Source organism: Miniopterus natalensis, chromosome 4 (assembly GCF_054644295.1).
Source record: "Miniopterus natalensis isolate mMinNat1 chromosome 4, mMinNat1.hap1, whole genome shotgun sequence".
Taxonomy (NCBI): Eukaryota; Metazoa; Chordata; class Mammalia; order Chiroptera; family Miniopteridae; genus Miniopterus; species Miniopterus natalensis.
In genome coordinates, this window is record NC_142084.1 from 93,374,419 (window position 1) to 93,397,581 (window position 23,163).

The 23,163-nt window shown below is 52.7% G+C and overlaps 2 protein-coding genes across 5 annotated transcripts in view; one reads left to right on the forward strand and one right to left on the reverse strand.

Moving 5' to 3' along the window:
* KCNIP1 (potassium voltage-gated channel interacting protein 1) overlaps nucleotides 1-23,163 on the forward strand; it is a 239,921-nt gene that overhangs the window by 11,691 nt on the left and 205,067 nt on the right. Inside the window, exon 2 of one of the 3 annotated variants that reach the window (XM_087816106.1) lies at nucleotides 17,904-17,957. The exons of the other annotated variants lie outside the window; for them this stretch is intronic. Within the exon in view, the coding sequence (XP_087672232.1) occupies nucleotides 17,904-17,957 (54 nt within the window). The remainder of the gene's footprint in view (nucleotides 1-17,903; nucleotides 17,958-23,163) is intronic. 3 annotated transcript variants of the gene reach the window in all.
* Nucleotides 4,902-11,980, reverse strand: KCNMB1 (potassium calcium-activated channel subfamily M regulatory beta subunit 1). Of its 2 annotated transcripts, none has more exons than XM_087816104.1 (3): nucleotides 11,847-11,980; nucleotides 10,262-10,429; nucleotides 4,902-5,211 (listed from the first exon to the last, which is right to left on the reverse strand). In XM_087816104.1, the coding sequence occupies exons 1-3, from the start codon at nucleotides 11,978-11,980 to the stop codon at nucleotides 4,902-4,904; spliced, it is 612 nt and encodes a 203-aa protein (XP_087672230.1). The 2 variants fall into 2 exon arrangements, with proteins under 2 accessions (XP_087672230.1, XP_016072572.1); XM_016217086.2 differs by having other exon boundaries at nucleotides 4,902-5,171; nucleotides 10,258-10,429.

The following is a 23,163-nucleotide window of genomic DNA, read 5'->3' on the forward strand; positions in this document are numbered from 1 at the left end:
TGCTGTAGATGCAAAAACGTAGCCCAGATGCTGGCCTGCAGGTGCGGAACAAATGTCAGCTCTTGTTCCTATTAGAGATGACAGATGCTTGTACAGGGAGTGATTCGCCAAACACATCCCAAAATGGAAGTGGCTCCCGCCCGGCACAGGGAGCCATTCATCTGAAGAGATGTTGATCCAGTTCCTCACTACAGCGGAATGTAGGAGGGCTCGAGGGCCCGATCGGAAAGTGGGGAAGGGCTAGGTGACCTTTAAATAGCTGCTGACCATGGAGAACATGAGTCTGTGCCTGAATATGAGGAGTCAGGGGGAGTGGAACAGCAGGAGCCCCAGAATTTCCGGAGGCGGGCTCAGCACTCCCGCCGTTAGGGGGGCAGGAGGCACACCTGGCCGCAGGTGCCCAGCAAGCCCGTGTTTGCTGGGTGCGCATCGGCCGCAAGGGCGCTCGCTGTGCGCTGAGGGAGGTTTTGGGAGGGTCCAGTCTCTGGGTCACCTGGCCCCTGTGAGCCCTGCTGAGCACTGGCCACTTGGTCCTGCATTCAGTGAGGGGGGGGGGTTGGCTTCGCACCTGCACCCATGCCCGCCCCACATCCCCGGCCTTCGGGGAGCTGGCCGGTGAGTGCGCGTCGTGTGAGTGGGAGGCAGAGTGGGGAGGCCCAGGGGGAAGCTGAGCCCTGTACTCGAGCTGGCCGGTGAAGACCCGGGCAAGCACCTGGGGGAGGAAGAGAAGCCACAGGCTGACCCGTCTGTGGGAGAGAGAGCCAGGAGCGGGGGTGTTGGGAAGCTGAGGCTCCCCTCCTGGCCCTGCCCTGTGGGACCCGTGGAAACCCAGGGGTGGTCTTTGGATGGCTGCAGGGCACGTGCAGGAGGACCCTGTCTCTGGATACACTGGGCCAGCAGTTCTGAAACTTTCTGGTCTCAGAATCCTTATATAATCTTCTTTTTTAAATTCTCACCCAATGATATGTTTTCATTAATTTTTGGAGAGAGAGGAAGGGGGGAGAAAGTGAGCGACAGAGAGAAATATCGATGTGAGAGAAACACTGATTAGCTGTCTCCCATACTCGCCCCAACCAGGGGTCACACCCGCAACCTTTCGTTGTACAGGACGATGCTCCAACCGACAGAGCCACCCAGCCAGGGCTCCTTTTACAATCCCAAAGTATATTAAGAACTCCAAAGAGATTTGGTTTATATGGGTTATACCTACTAATATTTATTATTTTAGAAGTAAAAACTAAGGATGTTTCATGTATGTGCATTTATTTTAAAATAATGAGCTCATCACATGTTAACAAAATAACATTTTTATGAGAAATAATTGTGTGTGTGTTTTTAAATTTTATTGAGAAAAGTGGTATTGTTTCCGTTTTTACGAATCTCTTTAATGTCTGGCTTACTGGGAAGCAGCGGGGCTCTCACCTCTGCTTCCGCAGGCAGTCTGCTGAGAGACCCCATGTCACATAAGGTCTGGAACAGAACGTGCTGCATACGCTGGAGGGCAAAGGAGAGTGAACAAGGCAGGTAGCAACTTAGCGTTATGATGAAAGGGTTTTGGCCTTGCAGGGCCCCACGCTGAGAATTGTATGCTGGACTGTAGTGAATGTCTCTGAGTCTTTCTGGTCTGGTTTGGCTCTTTCTCTTGTTCCTCCACGTGAAAGGACAGTGGCTAGCGAGGTACCAAATGCAAGACTAACCCAAAGGACACTGGATATTTTTGTGCACCGGCCTGTACTGCCAATTAGCCAATGAATGTGGTATATGGTCCACTCACCCAGGGAGTTTTGAAATTAGGAGAAACTTTGGATGAATTGTTGATTTGGGGAGAGGAGCGCATCATTTCAGTAAGTCACAAGAATTAAAATTTTCTGAATAATTTATGTGGTCTGTGTTGAATTTGCATAGAGAAGTTTCTTCATTGTGAAGAAGGAAGACCTTAGTGATAGTGGGGAGGGGTCAGGGAGGGAGGGTGGCAAGAAGGGTCCTTGAGGGCAGCCAGTGACTTAGCCATCTCTGCCCCTCCCTACCCCCTTGCCTCTGACCTCCACCAGATGGTCTGAGTCCCAGGGGGAGGGACACGGGAGCGCGATCCAGGTACACCTCTCCAGGTGTGAGCCACTGGCCACGAGAGAAAAGCCAAAACAGTGCAAGCGCGAGGTACTCATTAGCAGGGTGGTTTATTGAGAACTCTGTGCTCCCAGGCAGTCATTATTACCAGAAGCATTTTTCCTCAGTGTGTAACTCCATCACGCTCAAATGCCTGTTATTTCACACGCATCCTGCCCATGAAGTCCCATGAGCAGCGGGCGGGTGTGGGATTGGGTAGAAGCAGGCCAATCTCTGTTCACAGGAGGAGGGCATTGGTCTCGAGTGAATGAAGGTTATGGTTAATACCACAAGGGGCAGTGGGGTCCAGGTATCTCCGCACTAGATTTTCTAGAGGCATGTGGCCTTTCTTGTGCTGGGACTGCTTGGAAATGCTGAGTTTCTGTGTATTTTAGCCTCGAATGCAGGTGCATTGGATCCATGTGCAAAGGAGCCCTGTGCATGAGACTCACGATGGGTACTTTCTTTTTGATTTTTATTTGTTAAAATTAAACTTAAATTTTTGAGATAATTGTAGATTCACATGCAGTTGTAAGAAATAATGCAAAGAGATCCTATGGTCCCTTTGCCTAATTTCCCCAATGGCAACATCCTGCAGAAAGATAATGCGGTGCCACGATTGGACTTTCTTAAAAGACTGGGAAGACTCTCGAGACTGCGCTGACCTGGAAGGAAGAGACCCTGGGGAATGGTGTGCTGCCTCCCCTGGGAAGGAGTGTCCCCAGACATGAGCCTGGAGGGGGCGGAGATGAGGCAGTGCTCCCTGACTGGAAGTGGCAGGTGTTGATGCAGATTCTAGATACCGGCTTCTCAGACCCCTGACATGCACAGGGTTGCAACACTGTTCCATACCTACGCCCTGGGGCTTCAGGGGCTCATCCCTGGGCCCTTCACCTGAGTCTGCTTGAGCACTGTGTTTGAGAGGCCAGGTGCCGGAGTCAGAGAGCTTGGGGCTAATTCCAGCTCCCCACTTGCTGTGTGGATGGCAACACTTGCTCCGTGGCCAGTGACCTCTTAGAGCCTTCGTTTTCCATAATATCTTACATAGCTCTTACCATGTGTTGGTCACTATTCTAGGAGCACTATATGATACCTCATTTAATACCAACAGCCCTAAAAGGGAGATATTATTCGTTCCCACTTTGCAAACAAGGAAACCGAGGTACAGAGAGGCGAAGTTATTTGCCCAAAGTCACCCAGCTAGTGAATGGCAGGGTTGAGCACAGGCATCCACGTGGCAACTTCACGTACATAACCACCTGCCTGCATTTCTCCTCTCCTAGGATGGATTCAGCGGCACCTCACTGAATTCTTCCAGGACACACTGCTTAGCACAGTGCCTGGCATGTAACAGACAAGCACCTAAAATGCTGGTTAACGTTGTCGGTATAATTTCTTCTGGAAGCTTCTGAGTATTCATTACCCATCGTTATTAACAATAGCCTCCTTCCTGGCCACCTACTATGTGCCAGCTCCTAATTCAGCCCTCTCAGTTACCCAGAGGGAAGAGCCTGTCTCTTATAGACAAAGCAGCTGAGAATCAGAGAGGTGAAACCTGGCAGAGGCAGAGACATGACTCACACCCAGGGCTGTGTCTGGAATCCCAGCTCCAGCAGCAACTTCAAGGACACCGGCCTGACCTTGCATTCAGCTCAGGACTTGCCCTGCCCAGGAGTCACTTACCCATTCCCAGCAGCACAAGCACAGGGCCCTGGTTCCCATGCTTGAGCACATATCAGAGCCCCCTGCAGCCCCTGTTCTGACCCCACCCGGTGCCACCACACACACCCCCTTGGGGTTCTGACTGGGTGGGGCTGGGGGGCCCGAGAGTGCGCATCTCCCAGTCTCCACCGAATGCTGACACGGCTCGTCCAGGGGCCGCACTTTGAGGACCGCTGCTCTCGCTCGGAAAGCCTCTTGGAGTAGGAATGGTAGAGCTGGTGGCTGCCTCCAGTTCTGCCTTTGTCAGCTGCAGAGGGTCCCCCAGCAGGGCCAGTGCCCCTGTACTTACCCACAGTGTAAACCCCCACCTGTGTGGCTACCTCCCCTCCACAGAGGCTCTTAAGCTCACCCCTTCTCAGAAGCCTCCTCTGATGGGAGCCCAACCCCGTCTCCGCCCCTTCACCTGCTTGGTGACCGGGGCTCACCCTCTCAAACTTTTCCCAAAACGCCGTCTATTCTTGCTTTTCTGATGAAAAACAAACACCACAAAACCAAACCTTCCTGTTGTTGAACGTGTAGAAAAGTACCGAAAATAAAAAGGCTGATGAGGAAGAAAATTAAAACTAACCACCATCCCACTATTAGTATTTTGATGTATTTTAGTATATTTCCTTATAGTCTGATTATTTTAATATATTTGCTAATGTTGGAATAAAAGGAAATAAGGCACTTAGTGTCCTAAAAGCAGGAGGTATTCTACTTGTGCTCTATACACTGGCGCCGCTGTTTCGTTATGAAATTCACAGCTTCTCGGCCAGGACGGGCAGGCCTTTGAGTCCACAGCGAGCACACAGGCGGAGGTGAGACTTTGTCATCTGTGGGGTGGCGGGTGGAGTCAGTGGGTGGGGACGGGTAATGGAGAGCTGTCACTGGCTGGCCTGTGCTGTCCGAGGGACTAGGGAGCCACTGTACATTCTGGAGATGAGCTTAGCAAAGGCCATGCATGCAGTGGACAGGGTGGATTGGAGGGGGAGTGGGAAGGTAGTGGGAAGAGGCGTGGATACATGAATGGGGCGCAGCCCAGGGTCCCCCCAGTCCCCTGTGACCTGAGCAGTGTTGTGGCATAGACGGGTCTACTTCTGGGCCGCCAGGATGGAGAGGGACTGGTTGACCTTGACCATGGCGATGATGAGGAGGCCCCCGGTGAGCAGGAAGGTCGGCCAGAAGAGAGAGAAGAGCAAGGTCTGCGGTCCGTAGAGGCGCCGGTACAGGACCCTGGTCTCATTCTCGCGCGTGGCCGAGAAGCAGTAGAACACCTGGTGCTTGTGGAAATTGTCTCTGACTTTCTCCACATCGGCCCGGGCCATCTGGTAGTTGTCCAGGCTGCCTGGGATGTAGGAGCACTGTGGGGAGAAGCGAGGGATCCCATGGGGTTGGGAGTTCCTGTGTCTCAGGGCCTGGAGACTGTGGCTGGGCAGGAGTAAGAAACACCAGCTTTGGAGGCAGCCCCTGGTGGGAGCCAGAACTGCCTGAAGTTGGCGGTCTGGGCACTGCACGCTTCTAGAGGGTCCCTTCACAGTGTCTCTTGTGAGCAGGGCGGCCCGGGAGCTGCTACACACCAGGATGCAGGGGCCCAGCTAGAGTCCTGGCTCTGCTTCCATTGCTGTAGAACTTTAGACAACTCACTTACCCTCTCTCTCTGAGCCTTGATAGCTTCGTCTCTGAAATGGGTTCAAAGCAGTATCTTTTTCAAAGCGTGTTATTAAAGAAGGGCTTCAGACTTAACTGTCTAAGGAGACCAGTGAGAGACAGTGAGTGACAGTGTCAGCTTTGGATTCAGGGCAGAGGTCACATGCTCAGTTACCTGCAGGGCTCATGCAGGGAATGCCCATGAGTGACATGGGTGAGGGAATAAGATGGCAGGTGCCACCTTGCCTTCATGCCAGAGAGAACTGTAGGGGAGCGGTGGGACCAGGTGAAATGGAGACAGCCAGCCGCATCCAGCCCAGCAGTCATCACTGGACAATGGACACCATGGGATCCAGAAGACCTACTGTAGCCAGGCCTCCAACATCTCACGAGAACCCAGAAAACCAGATTTAATGTGAACTGTCACATTCTAAAAAGATTGGCAAAAATCCAAATTGAAAACCCTTTGTGGTCTAACCCTGTGTGGACCAAACAAAAGATGCTGCCAGCCAATAGTAGACACTGGGATGCAAAGGGAAGGGAGGGTGCATCTAGAAGAGCTTTGTGCACATGGAACACGGTACACATTTAATTTTCACACTGACTTGTGAACCTCTGGCCTGGTCAGATGAGGTCCAGCTGGAGAGCTCTGCAGAGGGGGCGCAAAGCAGAAACCCTGGTTCTATCTTTGTTCTGTGCCGGCAGGTTCGGGTGCTCTCTGTGCTAGCTGTGGGAGGTGTTCTGCAAGTGTGGTCCCTGCCCCAGCATCCCCAGCAGACCACTTGGAGGGCTGGCCCTCTGAATCACGGAGGGTGGGCCCAGCAGTCAGGTGATTCCTTCATATTCAAAAGTTTGAGGCCACTGGACTAGAGCAGTTATGTCCAAGATCAAAATGTGTGAACTACTGAGCCAGCTTCTCCCTAGGCCTCACTTACTCCCTGGATTTGAAAGAGACCCCGCCCCCAAAGGTGCCGGCCCTGACCGTGCTCAGTCCAGCAGACCTGAGGATGGTTGCGTCATAGCTCTCACAGCCTGGGAAGTGGGGGAGCTGCATCCAGAAGTAGGTCGCCAGCCAGCCAGCCAGCCAGGGAGCCGCGGAGGCTGGGGATAAGCTGGCTCCTGAGGAATCTGGCATTCAGATTTGTTGGGCACTGCAGGATCCCAGTAGCAGGTGGATTCAGAATCCTGAGCTGAGAGCGCCTAGACCAAGTCTCCCCAGTGCTTCTGACTGTGATCTTGGGTAACCTAGCTCTCTGAGCAATGGTGTGGCTATGGAGCCAGGCAGGCCTGGGTTCAACTACCAATTCCAAATTGTGTGACCTTGGCAAGTGCCATAACTTCTCTGAGCCTTGTAAATGGGTATGTGAGGGTGTCTGCATAGTCTAGTTGCCGTGGGAATTAGAAGAGATGATGCACATAAACACTTCGCACGATGCCTAGCACATAGAAAATGTTCAATAAATGGGAGATGCTGTTATTATTAACAAAAATAATATTGTGACTTAACTACAATATTGCAACACTAGCTCCTTCTTTCCCTTCTTAAAGTGGAGCCTTGCCTGGCCAGCGTGGCTCAGTGGTTGAGTGTGGACCCATTAACCTGGAGGTCATGGTTCGATTCCCAGTCAGGGCACATGCCCGGGTTGAGGGCTCGATCCCCAGTAGGGAGCGTGCAGGAGGCAGCTGATCAATGACTCTCTCATCATTGATATTTCTATCTCTGTCTCCCTCCCCCTGCCTCTCTCTGAAATCAATACAAACATATTTAAAAAATAAATAAATAAAAATTTTAAGTTAAAAAAGGGGGGCCTTTCACACAACACCCAGCTGGCCTGCAGCACTGGCCCCCTGCACCCCAGCTCTGAACAAAGTAGAGGGGCAGCTAGCCCATTGACCCAGCTGAGTGGCAAAACAACGGAGGTACTTCCACTCACAACCCGCACAGCAGCCTCCCATTAGCACTGCTCCTGGTGATGCCTGGGTACCATGGGAGAGAAGATAGAACAGCGGATGGCTGCCAGCCCGGGCTGTCCCTCCAGGGCCAGACATACTGCTGACAGCTCATCTCAGGAGACAGTCTGGCCTCTTGTCCCTCTGAGCTGGCAACTGTAGCATCAGGGAGGCATCCTGCAAGCCAGCCTGCTCCTAATCCCTGTGACACCAGTGATCAGGTCTGCCTGTCTTTGAAAATGTGCTTCTTCCTCCTTGGGATAAATCAGGGCCACTGAATGCCAGGAAGAGGCGGGGTCCTGGTGGGAGCTGATTCAGAGGGTGTGGAGGCTCTTCCTCCATCTGCTGGGATTGAGTCACTGTAGTGATAACAGAACAGGTCAGGCCACCTTGCACTGTCCAGACCCACTTCCTCATGACCCCCAGCACTGTCAATGATCCCACTGTCCCCCCAGACACCCTGCCCCTTCCCATCCCATCAGCCACCAAAGTCTGACTATCAGCATCCACCTGCTTCAGGTCCAATCTTCATCCTGGGTGTTTGCTGTGGCCCTGCCCCTCTGCCCAGTCACTGGACGGCACATTCCCCTGCTCCTCTCTGATCATGCTCCCAGGACTCCAAGCCCTGTAAAGACTCCAAGTTGCTCGCAGCAGTAATTCTCAACCTTAGAACCACCTGGAAAGCCCAGACTCTGCATCCGTTGGTCAGGTGTGGGAGCCTGGTTTTGTTAAGTCCCCTGGGCGGGTTCTCAAGTGCAGCCAAGGTTGAGGAGCCCCAGCTTGCCTGGTCACATTTTAATTCCATAGTTCGCTAATCTCTGGTAGAGGTGACAGGCACACAGCTTGCACAGTGCCACGATGTCATCAATATTACCCCTCTTTAGGGTTTTCTTGCATTTAAGTCCTCGGTAATCAATGGAACCTTCTCCTCAGAAATGGTGGACTGGGTCAGGAGTCACTTACAACCCACACCCCCTGGGAAAAGCAGCTCCATGAGCACTATTTGGGGAGACTTGTTCCTTCTGATGCAGATGCAAAGGGATTCCATCTGTGGTGAGCCCAGGTTGAGGAGGGATCGGAGTTTCTTTAAAAACTGTTTATGGAATACTATGCAGCTGTAAAGAAGAATCTCGTACCCTTTGGGACAGTATGGATGGACCTGGAGAATATTATGCTAAGTGAAATAAGCCAGGCAGCGAAAGACAAATATCACATGATTTCGCTTATACGTGGAATCTAAAGAACTTAATAAACTGATGAACAGAATAGATTCAATGGCATGGAAGCATAGATGAGACTGACGAATGTCAGAGGGATGGAGGAGGGCAGGTGGGTGGAGGGGGAGAGAGTAACCAAAGAATAAAAATTAAAATTAAAAAATTAAAACTGTTTAGCCGGCTGTGGCATCAGCACTGAGACCTGACTGCCCTGGCACCTGCTCCTTAGGCAGGATCAACCTCCACTTGTCATGTGGCTGAACCAGCGCGTTTTAATAAAGTGGTGATTGTAGATAAGCTTAGCCCTTCCCCCAATTCCCTCCCTTACTGGACTTTTTAAGCTTAAACAAGAATCCTGACTGAATATAAATGCCTAACTCTATTCTTTGTGAGGTGGAAAGTGGGCCTTGTTCGTGTCTTGTGCCTGAATTCCATGTCCCCTTCTCTTCTGCCGTGTTGTACTTGCACTCTCTCTCGGGCATCCTTAAAAGTGGTCTTTTAAGCAAAACAATTTCAGTAAAGTGTTTTCTATAATTTTTTTTAAATATGAGAACTAATATGTATAACATGTAGCTCTCTTCATTAAAGCTTTGCCTCTCAAAAAACAAAGCACAACCGCACACAGACACACACACACGCACACACACACACCCCATTTTCATTCCAGACTTTGGTAGAGTCGGGGTCCCCTGGGAACACACCTTCACTCCCTTCTGCAGCCCTTCCCCTCTGTACTCCATCACGCGTCAGTGTCTCCACAGGTCTTGGAATCAGTCCCTGTGTCCCCAGCCCGCCCTCCCAGCCTTGCTCTGGGCCCTGCCCTCGGGATGTGCGCCCCACGTGTCTGATATCTAAAAGCTTAACCCAAATGCCCGATACCCTCGCCTGCCTGCCTCACTGTTGGCTGGGAAACATCCCTCCCTCCCTAATCCTACAGCTTTCCCCATTCCTCTCTAAGGCACCGCTCCCTCCCCACCAGGTATTGTTTCCAAGTGAACCTTCTCCCCCTGAGCCCACAGCCCCTGACGCAGGACGTGCTCAGTGGCTGCTGAGTGAGAGAGCGAGCGGGTGAGCAAATGAGCACCGGCCAACTGGCATTCCCTCGGGGAGGGCCACGGTGCTGGGTTGGGACGGGAGGGATGTTGGGAGGCAGTGGTGAGAAAACATCCCGGGCGTTGCCTTTGCTCCGGTCCTGGACCCCTGGCTTCCTGGGCTGGAGGATTCACAGGGGTTTCCCTCGGTGGGGCCAGCTCTGGGCCTGGCCTCTCACTTCACTCACTTCTTTATGAGAGCGCGCTATCCACCCGACGAGGAGCCTGGCACATTCTGTGCAGTCTCTGACTTCATAAGAGCATTCAGCAAAGGAGGAAAATGAGGCACAGAAGGGTTAAGTCAGCCGCCCCGGGTCACAGCCAGTTAGTAGCAAAGCAGGGATTCAGACCAAGGTCTGTGTGACTCCAGCAAAGAAGAGCTAGGTCTGGCTGGGCCTCGTGCCAGCTCCAGCCCCTGGTCGAGGGGCTCATCTTTCTCAGTGTCCACTCTCCAGACAGGAGATAGGGAGCCAATTAGGGACAGGCCCACACACTTGCCATGGGTCAGGGGACATGTTCCCACCCCCCCCCCCCATTAGTACCTGCTGGTTCTGATCCCAAGTGTCCTCCGTGTGGTACAGCACCGCCCAGCGGCCCACGGCGGACACGTTGACCCACAGGCATGGGTACTGGGCCACCTTCTTGCCCTCCAGCTCCTCCTGGTCCCTGATGTTAGTCTCAATCAGTTGGCACGTGGATTCCTGAGTCCACACGCTGGAGAGATCACACACACATACGTACATATTTCAGAACCAGGTTGGCACAAAACACCCTGTCGGAACCCCTACAAGAGACCCTTGGCTGGGACTCTTGTCATAATGTGAGCATCCAGCACTAAAGGAGCATTGCCCCAGGGGCCCAAGGCCCAGGGGAGGAAGCAGAATCAGAACGTCAGTGCTGATGGCCTCATGGGCATCTTCCACATAGTGGTTCCCCAAAGCCTGGGCAACTTAAAAGATTCCCACGTCCAAGCCACACCCCAGAACAAGTGAATCAGAATGTCTGAGGTGGATGAGGCCCAGGCCCTGGTGTATTTTAAAAGACCTGCTGTGATTCTGATGAGCAGCCAGGCCCCAGACCCAGGATCCACACCACCTTCATCTCACAGAGAGTGGAAGCGAAGCTCAGAAAGGTCAGATGACTTTTCCAAGGCCACACAGGACCTGAGGTTAGGTCTGGGTGGCTTCAGAATCTGTGCCCTTTCCCCTAAAAAGCATAGGTGATGGAGGGTTTGGTTTGTGCCGGGGTGGGAAGGACGGTGGGGATGGTGCTTAACCGGCAGGTGACATGTTGGAGGCACGCGGCTGCTCTAAGCGGAGCCTCTCGGGTTGGGTCCAGCCTGGAATCACTCCAGTGTAGTAAAAAGGGAGGAAGGAGCCCACCCCGGGGAGGATAGAGACTTATCAACACCTCAGCAGCAAATCAATGTGACTCATCTCCCATTTGTCAGGCCAGGGGCTGGCAGGGCTGGACCGTGCCCGGAGGCGAGGGTCTGAGACAGCCTGCAACCAGGCTGGGAGAACTCTGTGTGTTTGCTCCAAATAGAGCACAAATCAGGAACTTCACAGCTCTCCCTTCAAAAGCTCCGGTGGTTGACAGATCAGGGAGCAAGGGCTGGGGACATTCTCTGAGATTCTAGAGCTGAGCTCTAGGGAATCAGATTTTGACTCAATGTAGACACTTCCTATTTATCAAAAAGTAGGTGTGCACAGCGAGGTAGCGAGCTCCCCATCACTTGAGACAGATATTTAGCAAAAGGCTAGATGCCCATTGACCAGGAGTTTTTAGAGGTAGAGTGAAACTGTGCAGATGGGCTACAAGATTCTGTGACTCTCTGGTTCCTCCCGGGATCAAACCCACACTGCAGCATTTGTTCTGATCCTTTGGTGTTTCTCGTGGAAAGAGCCTGTGTGTCTGTCACCTGCAAGTCCCAGAATTCCAGACCGTCAGGGCCCAGTCGGGCCTACCCTCCCTGCACTTGAATCCTTGACTCTAAGAATGAGGATTGTCCAGAGCTTCCTGCCTGGTGTGAGGGCCAAGGGGAAGGGTAGGAAGAAGTCTGGGGTTCCTCGCAGACCAGACCCTTAGGGGAGAGGCTGGAGGAAGGGGCCGGGCCAGGAGGGTCGGGTACCTTTTCTGGTAGAGGGGCAGCATGGTCGTGCCCAGGACATAGTAGGCAATGACCGCACACACCACCATGGCCGCTCCCAGGCAGAGGGCTCGAGTCTCTCCCCGCTTCTGGGCCATCACCAGCTTCTTCCCCATGTCTGCCCAGGACAGCAGTCATTTCTAGGGCCACAGAGTCACACAGACATGAGATCAGCTCAGGTGACAATTAATCCACCGAAGGGAAGACAGGTGGGAGGGGAGGGTACTCAAATATTATTATCACCCCTATATTTATATGGAGCTTTACAACTTCAGAGGGCTCTTCGGACCCCATGTAAGCCTCCTGCCAGCTCTGAGGGGGGAGTATTATCACCCCCACTTTGCAGATGAAGGATCTGAGGCTCTGAGAGCCAAAGTGGCTTATCCAAGGCTCACTAATGGCCCCCAAGATGCCCATATTCTTAGCCTTGGAATCCGTGACTGTTACTGACATGGCAAAGGCTTTAAAAATCTTGAGATGGGAGATTATCCTGAATTATCCGTGTAAACCCTAAATGTCCTTACAAGAAGGAGGCAAACGGAGATGAGACACGGAAGAGGGGAAGGTAACATGGCCAGGGAGGCAGAGACTGGAGTGATGCCACCACAGGCCAGGGATTGTAGGCGGTCTCCAGAAGCCAGAGGAGGCAGGGAACATGGATTGTCCCCCCCGCCTCTGGAGGGAGTGCAGCCCTGCTGACGCCGTGATTACAGCCCAGCCAGCATCTTGCTGATTTGGGGCTTCTGGCCTCCAGAATTCTGTGCAAGTAGATTTCTGTTGTTTGTGGTCATTTGTGAAAGCAGCAGGAGGAAACTGACACAGCAGATAAACTAATTCAGGGAGCATAGAGGTGGGACATCCGAGAACTTACTGCCAGGATACCTGTCCCAGAGAGACCTGGGGAGCCACAGTTCTGCCAGCTCGGCCAGGGGCAGCAGGCAGAGGACCCCAGCAGGCAGCCTCAGGCCCTGGGCTGGCTGGAGGTTCCCACTCAGGGTCCTCTGAGGGCCACCTCGCTCTTCAAGTGAAGGCAGAGGCACTGGTGGCCTCAGCAGCTGCTCTCATCAGGGGGCCTGAGCCCCGCGGGCCGAAGCAGACCTTGGGAAGTAGCTGGCAGCCTTCCTCTTTCCTCCTCCTGGGGTCACCTCACCCAGCGCGCAGAGGCCCACCCCCCCTGCTGTTGGGGCACTGTACCCCCCAGGGGCGACTCATCACCCGTAAGACACCTGGAGCCACACAGCTGCCCGGCTTCTGTCCCGTGTGGGGGTTTCCCATCTGTTCTGTGAGTTGCCCATTAACCTTTGGGTACATTTCTTTGTACCCAAAGGTTCCTGGGAGTAAGGTCTCGGATGTCCCGCCGCTATGCTCGCTATGCTCGTTTATCTGCTGTGTCAGTTCCCTATTGCTGCCTTCACAAATGACCACAAACTACAGAAATCTACTTGCACAGAGTTCTACTAGCACACTTATTTTGTTTGATTAAGGTAACCATAGTTCATTTCTGCCAAAGATACCAGGTACTGGGGCCATGGGCCCCTCTCTCTGTAATCTCGTGCTTTAGGGAAAGTTTTGGCCAGATATCAGGAAGAATTGTCTTTTCCCTGCCACGTCCCTAAAGTAATAAACACATTATTTTTTATAAATTCTAAATTAGCGAGTGTCCAGGAGAGAGACATAGGTCCACAGGAATTTTTCAGCGAAGTGCTTTATTTTCTACTTAGGCTTCCCTCCTATGTATTGACTGTTTCAAGGATCCCCAGAGATCCTTTCCCCCATCTCCCCCTTCCTCTGCTGTCTTCTTCCTCCACTGTCTAAAGAGAAGAGCCCTGGATCAGGCGCCAAGAATATAACCCGTCACTGCCTCCAAGATGACTGACAGGGATGACACCCAATAACAAGTTTTCCTCCCTCATTTAGGGCACTGAGAAGTGGGGTTCCCCTATATTCTAACAGATTACAGTGTCACAGGGGAGTAAGTTTTCCTGGGCTCATCTCTGGGCTGCAGCCCTCTTGCTGCTCTGGCGGCTGTGACCCGAGGGCCAGGGCTCTGAGTTAATAGAGTGACTGGGCCACAGAACCCCCACCTCCCAGCTGGTCACCAGATGCCAGTGGTTTGGTCCCCAATGACACCAACGTCAGCCCCTCCGGAGCCCAGAACCCTGGTGCACAGCCCCTCTGGGAAGGAGTTCCCACGGTGAGCCTCCCTCCTGAAGCTTTCCCCTCTCCCCTCCAGCCTAGGCTTTGGAGAAACCAAGTCCCAAGTGCTCTGGGTACAGTACTCACAGTCTCCTGGGTGCCCTGGAGTCTTCAGCAGGCAGACACTTTCTATCTGCCCGGCCCCCAGCCCCCACCCCAAAAGAGGCCTCCTGAGCTCCAGCAGGAAGCTTGGGCTCCCAGCCCGTCTCTGTTTCCAGGGAAGCGGCCTTTGGTCCCCATCTGGCATAAGCCTCCATGCCCAAACATGGTCAAGTCTGAGCACACAGCCCCAGGGCACAAACTCAGAGCAGGTACCCAGCCCAGAGGAAGACAGAGGGTGGCGTCTGCTACCCAGGCCCCTGCACCTGCATTTCCAGAGTCTCCTGGGAAACAGGTTTCAAACAGCCACACAGAGCAAAACTGGAAGCCGGGAAAGACCATCCTGTGTATTTAGAAACACTTCTCCTGTTGGTCTCTCTGAGCTGGCAGAGATACCAGGAACGGAAAATGGTTTCTTTTTTTGACATGGGGGAAGGAGGAGTTGAAGCTGGAGAGGGGGGAGCACTCGTCAGCCACTGGGAGGCTGGCATATCCCCACAGGAGCAGCCAAACCCTCCTGCCTTTGGCACGTGCATGCTGTGTGGCCCTGGGCAAGTCATGGCACCACTCTGAGTCTCTATTTTCTCATCTGTGCTTTTGGGATTTTTGAAACCTGTTTTGTTCAGGCTAGTGATGAGGATTAGATGGTGCAGATTTGGGGCAGGGCGAAAGAAACATATTTTATTTAAGACCAACCAGGCAGAAGCAGGGGATAGTCTTAGCTGCACAGCTGCCTCTAGCCAGCCAGGTGCGGGAATAGCCTGGTGTCAGGTGGCCTCCCAGAGGCTGTCAGAGTGTGGTTCGGAGTCACGACAGAGGTTTGTGCTCACCGTTAAGGCGAGTGAGCACCAGCATTTGCGGGCAAAACATGCTTCTAGATCTCTCCCTGTGTCCTCGCCTGTAAAGTGGTTGCCGTAAGGGTTAAAAAATCAGAGAAAAACAAACCCGATACTTTGGGCCTCTCCTAGCTGTCAGACATGATGTCTCTGTCCCCGCTTTACACAGAGTGAGTTAAAGGAGCTGAATCTGAGCCTCAGGCGCTTAAGTAACAGGTTCATGGGGACCCTGCCCTAAGAGCCAGAGTCAGGTTCAAGACCGTCTCTTCCAGACTGCGAAGCCCGGCTGTCCCTGCTGAGCCCGGTTCTGCTCTGAGACATCAAAGCGCACCTCTGTCATACAGTCACCTGCCACCTGACCCGGTCCTCAGGGAGGTGGCTGAGCCCAGCGTGCCTGCTGAAGGAGCCCAGCCACCTCCCTCGCTCCTGCCGGCCGGCCACCGTGAGGCAGCCGGCGCAGCGGGCCGTGAGATGACACTCTCCCGAGTAAGTCCCTTCCCTTTCTCCTTTACTAATTGAACCACATTAAGAGGAGAGTAAATTGTTCGTTTAACGGACATCACAGCAAAGAGGTCTCTTAAGGCCTTAGACCGTGCAGGTGGATTGACAATGAGGGACACGGGGCCTGGAATGACCCCCAAGGAGTGGTTTTCCAAGGATGGTTCTGGTCCACTCAGGAGCCAGAAGAGTCCTCCTGGGACCCACAGACTCATGCACACAGCCAGACTTCCTCCTGCCCCTCCAGCCAGCGAGGCACAGGGCAGCAGAGGCCGGGGTTAAGTACGACCGAAGGGCTGCTTGCTCCTGATCAGCTGAATGAGTTTGTAAGGGTTACACGCTTGGAATTTATAAACAAACATTAGCATTCTTCCTGAGGTACCTCTCCTCTTGGCAGGGAGGGAGGAGGGGGAGACGAGCTCTTCTGCTGCAAAGAAGTTAGCTCGGGCAGATGCTTCGACAAGCCTTGCTTTGGAAGTCCTGTGGATGAAAACCGGCTTCCTGGCTGGTTTGGGGCTGTGTGTGACAGGTGGCTATAGGTGGAGGGCAAGGAAATAATGACGCTACAACAATAAAGATTGGTGCTTTGCATTAACAAGGGGTGTTTGAGTTCACAGAACACCTTCCCCGACTTCAGTCCTCCAACAGTCCTGTAGGGGCTTAAGTACCACAGGCTCACAGTAATCCATTCAGGAAGAGATTTTTCTACCCATTTTATAGAGTGGGTAACTGAGGCTCAGAGTGGTCAATTAAATTGCCCAAGGCAAGTTACTTGGCAACTGTGAGCCTCAGTTTGTCCACCTCTAGAATAGAGATAATTATACCTAGACCCACGGTGCTGTTAGAGGAATAAGAGAGAGGTCACAGGGGGGCAGACTGTATTTTCCAAAGATGGCCACGCCAACAGGCATTCCATCCCATGTGCTCTTCTCTCAATGTGACAGCAACCCTCCTCCACGAGGGGGCATCTGAATGCTGTCCCTCTAAGCCTGGGCAGAGCTTGGTAACTGCCTTGCCAAGGGAAGGTGGTGGACGTGACACGGTGATTTCCGAGGCTAAGTCATAAATGGGCAGCTTCCACTGGGCACTCTCCCCCGGGGCACTTCCCTTGCAGCCAACCTGTACTGTGAAGAAGCCGAAAGGCTACATGTAGGTGTTCCAGCAAATGGCCCCCACTCAGCGATCAGCCCACAACCAGCCTCTCCCACCAGACCCGTGATGGGGGGAGCCTGCAGATTTCCAGTCCCCACACTGAGGCCTCAGACGTCAAGGAGCAGAGACCAGCCATCCGCTCTGCTTTCTTTCCCAGCATACTCATGCATGCACATACATGTGCACACATACACACACACACACACAAATACAAATACAAGCACATTCGCTCCTCAGCATCCTCACAAGAGGTTGTCTTGTTTCTGCTATTTGCCCAAGGTCACTCTCCTGGCAAGTGATGTGATGGGGCCTGGATGTGACCCTGAGCTTGCTGACTCCACCGCCCATCCCTGTCCCCCCTGACTCCCCTCCCGAGGTTCCCGAGAGGGCCTGAGTTCCTTTCTGATATCTGCTTCAGCTGCTTGACAAACCCCCTCTCCTCAGTCCACAGCCCTTTCTGGATTATGCACCCACTTATTTATTTAAACCCCTTTGAATCAATACCTATTCTCTGCCGCCACTTGGGATAATAAGTCCCATAAATCAAATTGGCAACTGTGTCCTGAGCCCTGCTGAGGCTGTTTCGGTGGCTGAGTGCCACGGGGAGTGGGAGCAAGTGGCCCTCAGTCATTCACAAACACCTGAGGACCTACGGTGCGAGGCTCGGAATATGTCACTGTGCTGAGGGGGGTCAGGTGTGGCCTCTTCCCTGGGGGGAAGGAAGGATGGATTTTTTTAAACTGCAAAACGGACACAGTGGAAAAAAATAAACAGATATATTTAAGGGAGAGAGAGTAATAAAGGGCAGAGGAAATCACAATGAAAGGTGGTTCATAGAGTTGAGAAGACAAAGTATAAAAACAGGACCATGAAGGGTCAATATTTGGATTAATGGCAGGAGGGGACTTGAGGAGGATGACAGCGTTGGTCCCTATGAATAAGGGGACACCTGCTCCTTCCTCCTGCAACTCTTTGAGCTTTGTTTTCCCTCCACCTCGGTTTTCTTACCTAGTGACCAGGTCTTTGAGCCGCTATATCGCTAACATAATTGTAAGCAGCTTGAAATTCTCCTTGAAACAAGGAGAAACATAAATAAATAAAGAGCGCTGCCGCCCGTCTGTGCGGCAAGGTCGATGCTTCGTGCCTTTTCCTCCTTCACAACCCTCCCGGCTCACCCTGGAAAAGCTGGGCCCAGAGAAGTGCAGGAGCAGAGCGAGGCTCAAAGAGAAGCCACCGCCAGGAGGACACCGCTGGCAAGGAGCAAGACGCAGGCACAGCCCTCAGTCCCCACCTGCCAGTGAGCTGTCCCCTTGCGGGGGACTCATTCCCAGGGCCCTCGCCTCCCCTCCGGTCCCCTTAGCTCCCCTCCCTGCCTCCTGGCGAGGTCAGTGCCCAGACATGACCCCCTCAGAGCACAGTGCGTGGCTCCTTCCGAGCAATTCCTCTCTCTGCGGTTTTACATTTATTCGCGGGCCTTCTCCATTAACTAGGCTCCCCACCAGAGCGTGAGCTCCCCGCGATCGGGGGCAAGGACTGTTCAGTGTCACATGCCTACCACCTGAAGCAATAGCTAGAGAACCTTGGGCTTTACTGTTGTCTGTCGTTGGGTTTGAAAAAAAATCTCTTGCTTTAAAAAATTCTTTTTACCACCTTAACCATTCTTAAGAGTACAGTTCAGTAGCGTTAACTAGATTCGGCAGCTTTCTAGAACTTTTTCAGATGGCAAAACTGAAACTCTGCCCACTAAACAAGTCCCTCCCCATCCCCCCTCCTCCCAGCCCCTGGCAGCCGCCGTGCCACTTCCCGTTTCTGTGCGCCTATTTTAGATACCTCATGGAAATGGAATCAAACAGTATTTGTCCTTTTGTGCCTGGCTTATTTCACTTGGCACACTGTCCCCAAGATTCATCGGTGCTGTGGCATGAGACCGGAAAGAAATCTCTCGCTTTTTAATGTAGCAGAATATTATATTATTTTCCCATACCATAAAGCATTTTTACAAAGGTTGTACAGTATTCCATTATATGAGTAAACCCTAATATATTTAATCAAAGCTATGTGGTTGGCCATTTAGCAGTGGTGCTTGTTTGCTTGTTTAGTGGAGTCAGAGTCGCCCTCTACTGGTCAGCGGACCTGTCCACCCCACCTTCACCCTCACCCTCACTTGCACCCAGTGTCATTTTTCATGAGCTGGCAGATTTGAGGAGATTGGACCTATAAGGATGCAATTTGGGGTCCAGATCCTGTGGATAGAGATGAGCGGCCCATCGAAGTGCAGGGAATTAGCAGGTTGCATTTGTTTGAGCCCTGACCAGACCTGATTTGAGCCTTGGAAATAGAGAGACACAGACAGAGACACAGAGAATGGTAGTTGGAGGCTCAGGGAACCCCGTCACAGGACAGCATGTGGGACTCAGAACATAACAGTGCTACTTTGGGGCCCAGGTAACAAGTGGTTCTTCCCACTTCTGCTTAACCTGGCGCTGGGGTGATGAGAACCGAGGGCTCGCGGTGATGCTGTGGCCCTGGGCCGTGGTCCCTAGAATGGGAGCCCGCATCATCACGCTCGGCAGCCGCAGCAGGGGCAGTGGCCGGGCTGGTCTTCCAGCTCCTCAGAGCCTGCAGCCCATCGTTAAGCCACCGGGAGCTGGAAGTCGGCCACGGTGGGAGTATTTATGCCATGGAAGCCTGCAGAGACTGCAGAGCAGGGCTTTTGCTTTTTGGAGAACCGGTTTTCTAGTGGTTTGGAGGACACACAGAAACTGGGAAATTCGAAGAGGCTTTCGGAATCACTGACAAAGGTGCGGACAGGGAAGGGCGGGTAGGGAAGCTCAGGGAGTAGCGTGCCCTGCGGGCTGGCCTCATGGGGCTGAGCAATGAGGGAAAGGAGCTGTGTCCAGTTCTGCAAATTTGAGCTGTCCAGTCCAGTAACCACTAATAGCATATGGCTATTGGGTACTTGAAAAGTGACTGGGGTGAGTAAAGAACTAAATTTTTAATTTGATCTCATTTTAATTAATTTAAACTTAAGTAGCCATGTGCGACTGGTGGGGCTACCTTATTGGACAAACATCTCCAGAGCCATAAGCCACTGGCCACCCCGCTGCCTGGCACTGCCTTTCCATTTGCTACAGTGCAGCCCCTTCTCAAGCAGGTCCTGGGAGACCCTCCCAGCACCCCTGCACCTCAGCCTGGGGAGGGGCTCAGAATGGGCTTCCTGGAGCTCCTTGCCAAGCCCCAGCTGGTGACTCACTGAGCCAGGACACCAGAGGGAAGCCATCCCTTGCACCTGAGGCTGGTACTTGGGCTGCCCCAGGCAGGCAGTTCCAACAGCTGCTTCCTGACACTTAAAAAGAGGCGCTGCAGAGAGAGGCTCTTTAATCCCTTTTGTCACATATCAGTGAAAATACTGTCTGTCATCCATAAATAATAAGATCGCTCCCGCAGAGCTCAAGGTCTACATCTACTCTCAGTGCAAACACTGTTGTAAGCCTCACTAGAACCTTGTCTGGGAGTTAACAATGTAGGTTGGAACTGTGCCTAATCTTGGAGGAAATAATCTCCCAGGAGACCCTGTCTCTAAGGAGGGAATGGTGGAGGCATTCAAGAGCTGTTTTTTTGCTAAGTCACCATTCATTGAGAGTTTTCTTCATGCCAGACACAGCGCTAGTCCCCGTGCATACTTCACTATATTAGTTTCTAGGGCTGCTGTGACAAATCGCCACACGCTGGGTGGCTCAGAGCAACGAAAATTTATTCTCTCACAGTTCTGGAGGCCAAACGTCGAAAATCAAAGTGTAAATGGTCTTTAATACTCTTGGTACATATTGTCAAGTTGTGATGCAAAGGAGAGCCGCTCTGCCTGCAGCTCAGGGAGAGGAGAGAGTTTCGGCAGCAGCCTGGAGGAAGCCTTCCTGCAGGGCCTCCGGGAGCCATTCTGGGTTCAGATCCCACTGCTGCCACCAGGGCCACCACAGAGGGTTGGGTGGCTTATGCCCTATACCAGGGTTCCTGGCCAAGAGGGCAAGGGGGCCTGAACCCAGTGCTCCTATCACGAAGCCATGATCCCTGGGCCTCCATCCAGAGAACAGGGGGCCTTAAAGGATCCACATGCATTAGCCCTGGCCATGTGCTGCCTAGACCTAGATTATTTGGCTGAATTGCCACCTAAAAAATGGGAAAAATAATATATTTCTCAAAGGTGTTGTCAGAGTTTGAGGGGTGAGTACCCGGGAAGCAGTTAGAATGGTGCCTCAGCACAGTAAATGCTCAGGGGCATGGAGCGAGAGTCTAAAAGGTTAGCTCAGTATCTGGCCGGCATTTCCAAGGCCACTTTTGCTTATGGCCAAATCTGAATCCACAGTATGATCCAATTTTGCTTTTTTTGTTCTGAGCTCCAGTGTAACCAGCAGGCGGCCAGGAAAAGCCATCAGAGGGCCTGGGAGCGCCCACCAGCCCTCCTGCCTGGTCAGCCTGGCGGGTGCAGGTTCCTGACTCCCTCACACAGGGCATTGTAGACACAACACAGGTGTGCCTGCGTGTCCTTCCTCCACCTGAAATGGAAAAGGAAAGCTGGTGGAGGCTTTTTTTAGCTCATCTTCTGTTTGGGACCAATGAAAAGAACAGTATTTTAATGGGCCCTGTGGAAAGGGAACTGAAGTTGTTTCCCTAGACTGAGCACGAAGACCAGAGGTCAGGGCAGATTAATAAGGTTGCTATAAATGCAAATGGTGGCCCATGTCTCTGTGGGCAGAGTGCTCCGGTTTCGGAGGAAGGGAGAGAAATTATGCTGGGAACATGTACATGATTTGAATAAGCATAGAGGCAGAACTCAACGGAGGCTGGATGGACCACAGTGAATCTGTTGGATGGACGCTGAGGTTGGCTCGGCACCACTGTGTTGTTCCCAAAGGTCTCTAGGCCATAAGTCAGAAGACATGGACTCATACCCCAAATATCTACCCATTCTCTGAGCCTCAGTCTCCTCATCTGTGAGATGGGAATAAACAAGTGTTGGTCTCTAATGCCTGACACATAGTAGGTAGCTCAGCCAGTATTCCTGGAATGAATTTTGAATGGTGGACTCAGTTTCTGTGCATTTGCCATGATTCATAGATGCTGTTACTTGCGCCGATTTGAATGTAATACGTTTCCCTATTTTTCTATTTCTCTGTGAGCAGACATGAGGTGTCCATGGGGTGACCCATGTGGATGTAGTCTTATTGTTTCTCTGAGCGAGGGAGGGGATGGCTGGATGGAAGACAGACGGGGGCCTTTTCCTGATTACTCCCACCTTGGTGTCTTTGCTTGTTTCTGTCTCTCCCTCATATTCCCTGTCTGTCCCTCACCTTTGGATTGCTAATCCCATTGCCTGGATTCCCACCTCAGTACTCCTGGCATTTGGGGCAGGAGGCTTCTTTGCTGTGGGGGGCTGTCCTGTGCATTGTGTGACAGTTAGCAGGACCCCTCTCCTCTACCCACTAGACACGAGTAGCAACAACCTCTCTCCCTACCAGGTTGTAACAACCAAAATGTCTCCAGACATTGTCACTTGGTCCCTGGGGGACAGAATTTACCAGATGGAGAAACACAGCTCCAGCCTCTGGGGGAACATGGCCAGTTTCCCCTTTCTGAGCAATTTCAGCCTCATGTCACTTCCTCAGAGAGCCTCTGACCACTGGTCCAAACCCACCTCAGGGCTCGGTATCCTGTCACCTAGTCGTCTTCGTTGGCAGAGCGCTCGACTCTGACAGTTTCTAGCACAGAGTTTGTCTGTCTGTCGTCTGCCTGGCCCCGCTGGAACCTGATCTCTGTCTCGACCATCTCTCTGCCCCCAGGCCTAGAAGTGCCTGACACTCAGTAGGGTCTCAATAAGTTTTATTGAATAGACAAGGGCGGGGAGGAGATGATCAGACAAGACTCAGGTGACATCTTTATGACACAAAGTTGCCAGCCACGGGAAAGTGGAGAAACAGCATTCCCGGCAGAGGGAACAGCCCTTGCAAAGCTCACAGGCAGGATGGGTTTGGCCTGCGGGAGGCTGCCAGAGAGGAGAGAGGGAGGGGGTGGGAGGAGCAGAGCCAAGAGCCAAAAAAAGCCTGACTAGGAGGCCTGGGAGGCCAAGGTGCAGAGCACAGACTTCATTCTAAGAGAAACAGCAAACTCACTAGAGACCCCCAGACAACCGTCGGCCTTGGCCCTGTATCCCTTCTCCTCTCTCCCTGTCCTCTAGCCACTGGGGCAGGTTGGGGAGGATTCTTAAGTCAGGCCTGAGCTCTTGAGGCTGAAGCAAGAGTCAATGTGGTCCCCCAGTCACATCTCAAGGTAGGAGAGAGTCCTTCTGTCCTGGAGAAGAGGACACTGCTTGGGCAGCGTCTCTCTGCAGAAGCTGCCACCCTGGACCTGCAGGGTGGCCTTAGCTGCACAGAAAGTCACGAATCCAGGCACAGGCAGGAGGCCTGCATCCTGGGCTTCGCAGGTCTTCCTAAAAGCCGGCTTAAGGAGTGCTGTGTGGGAAG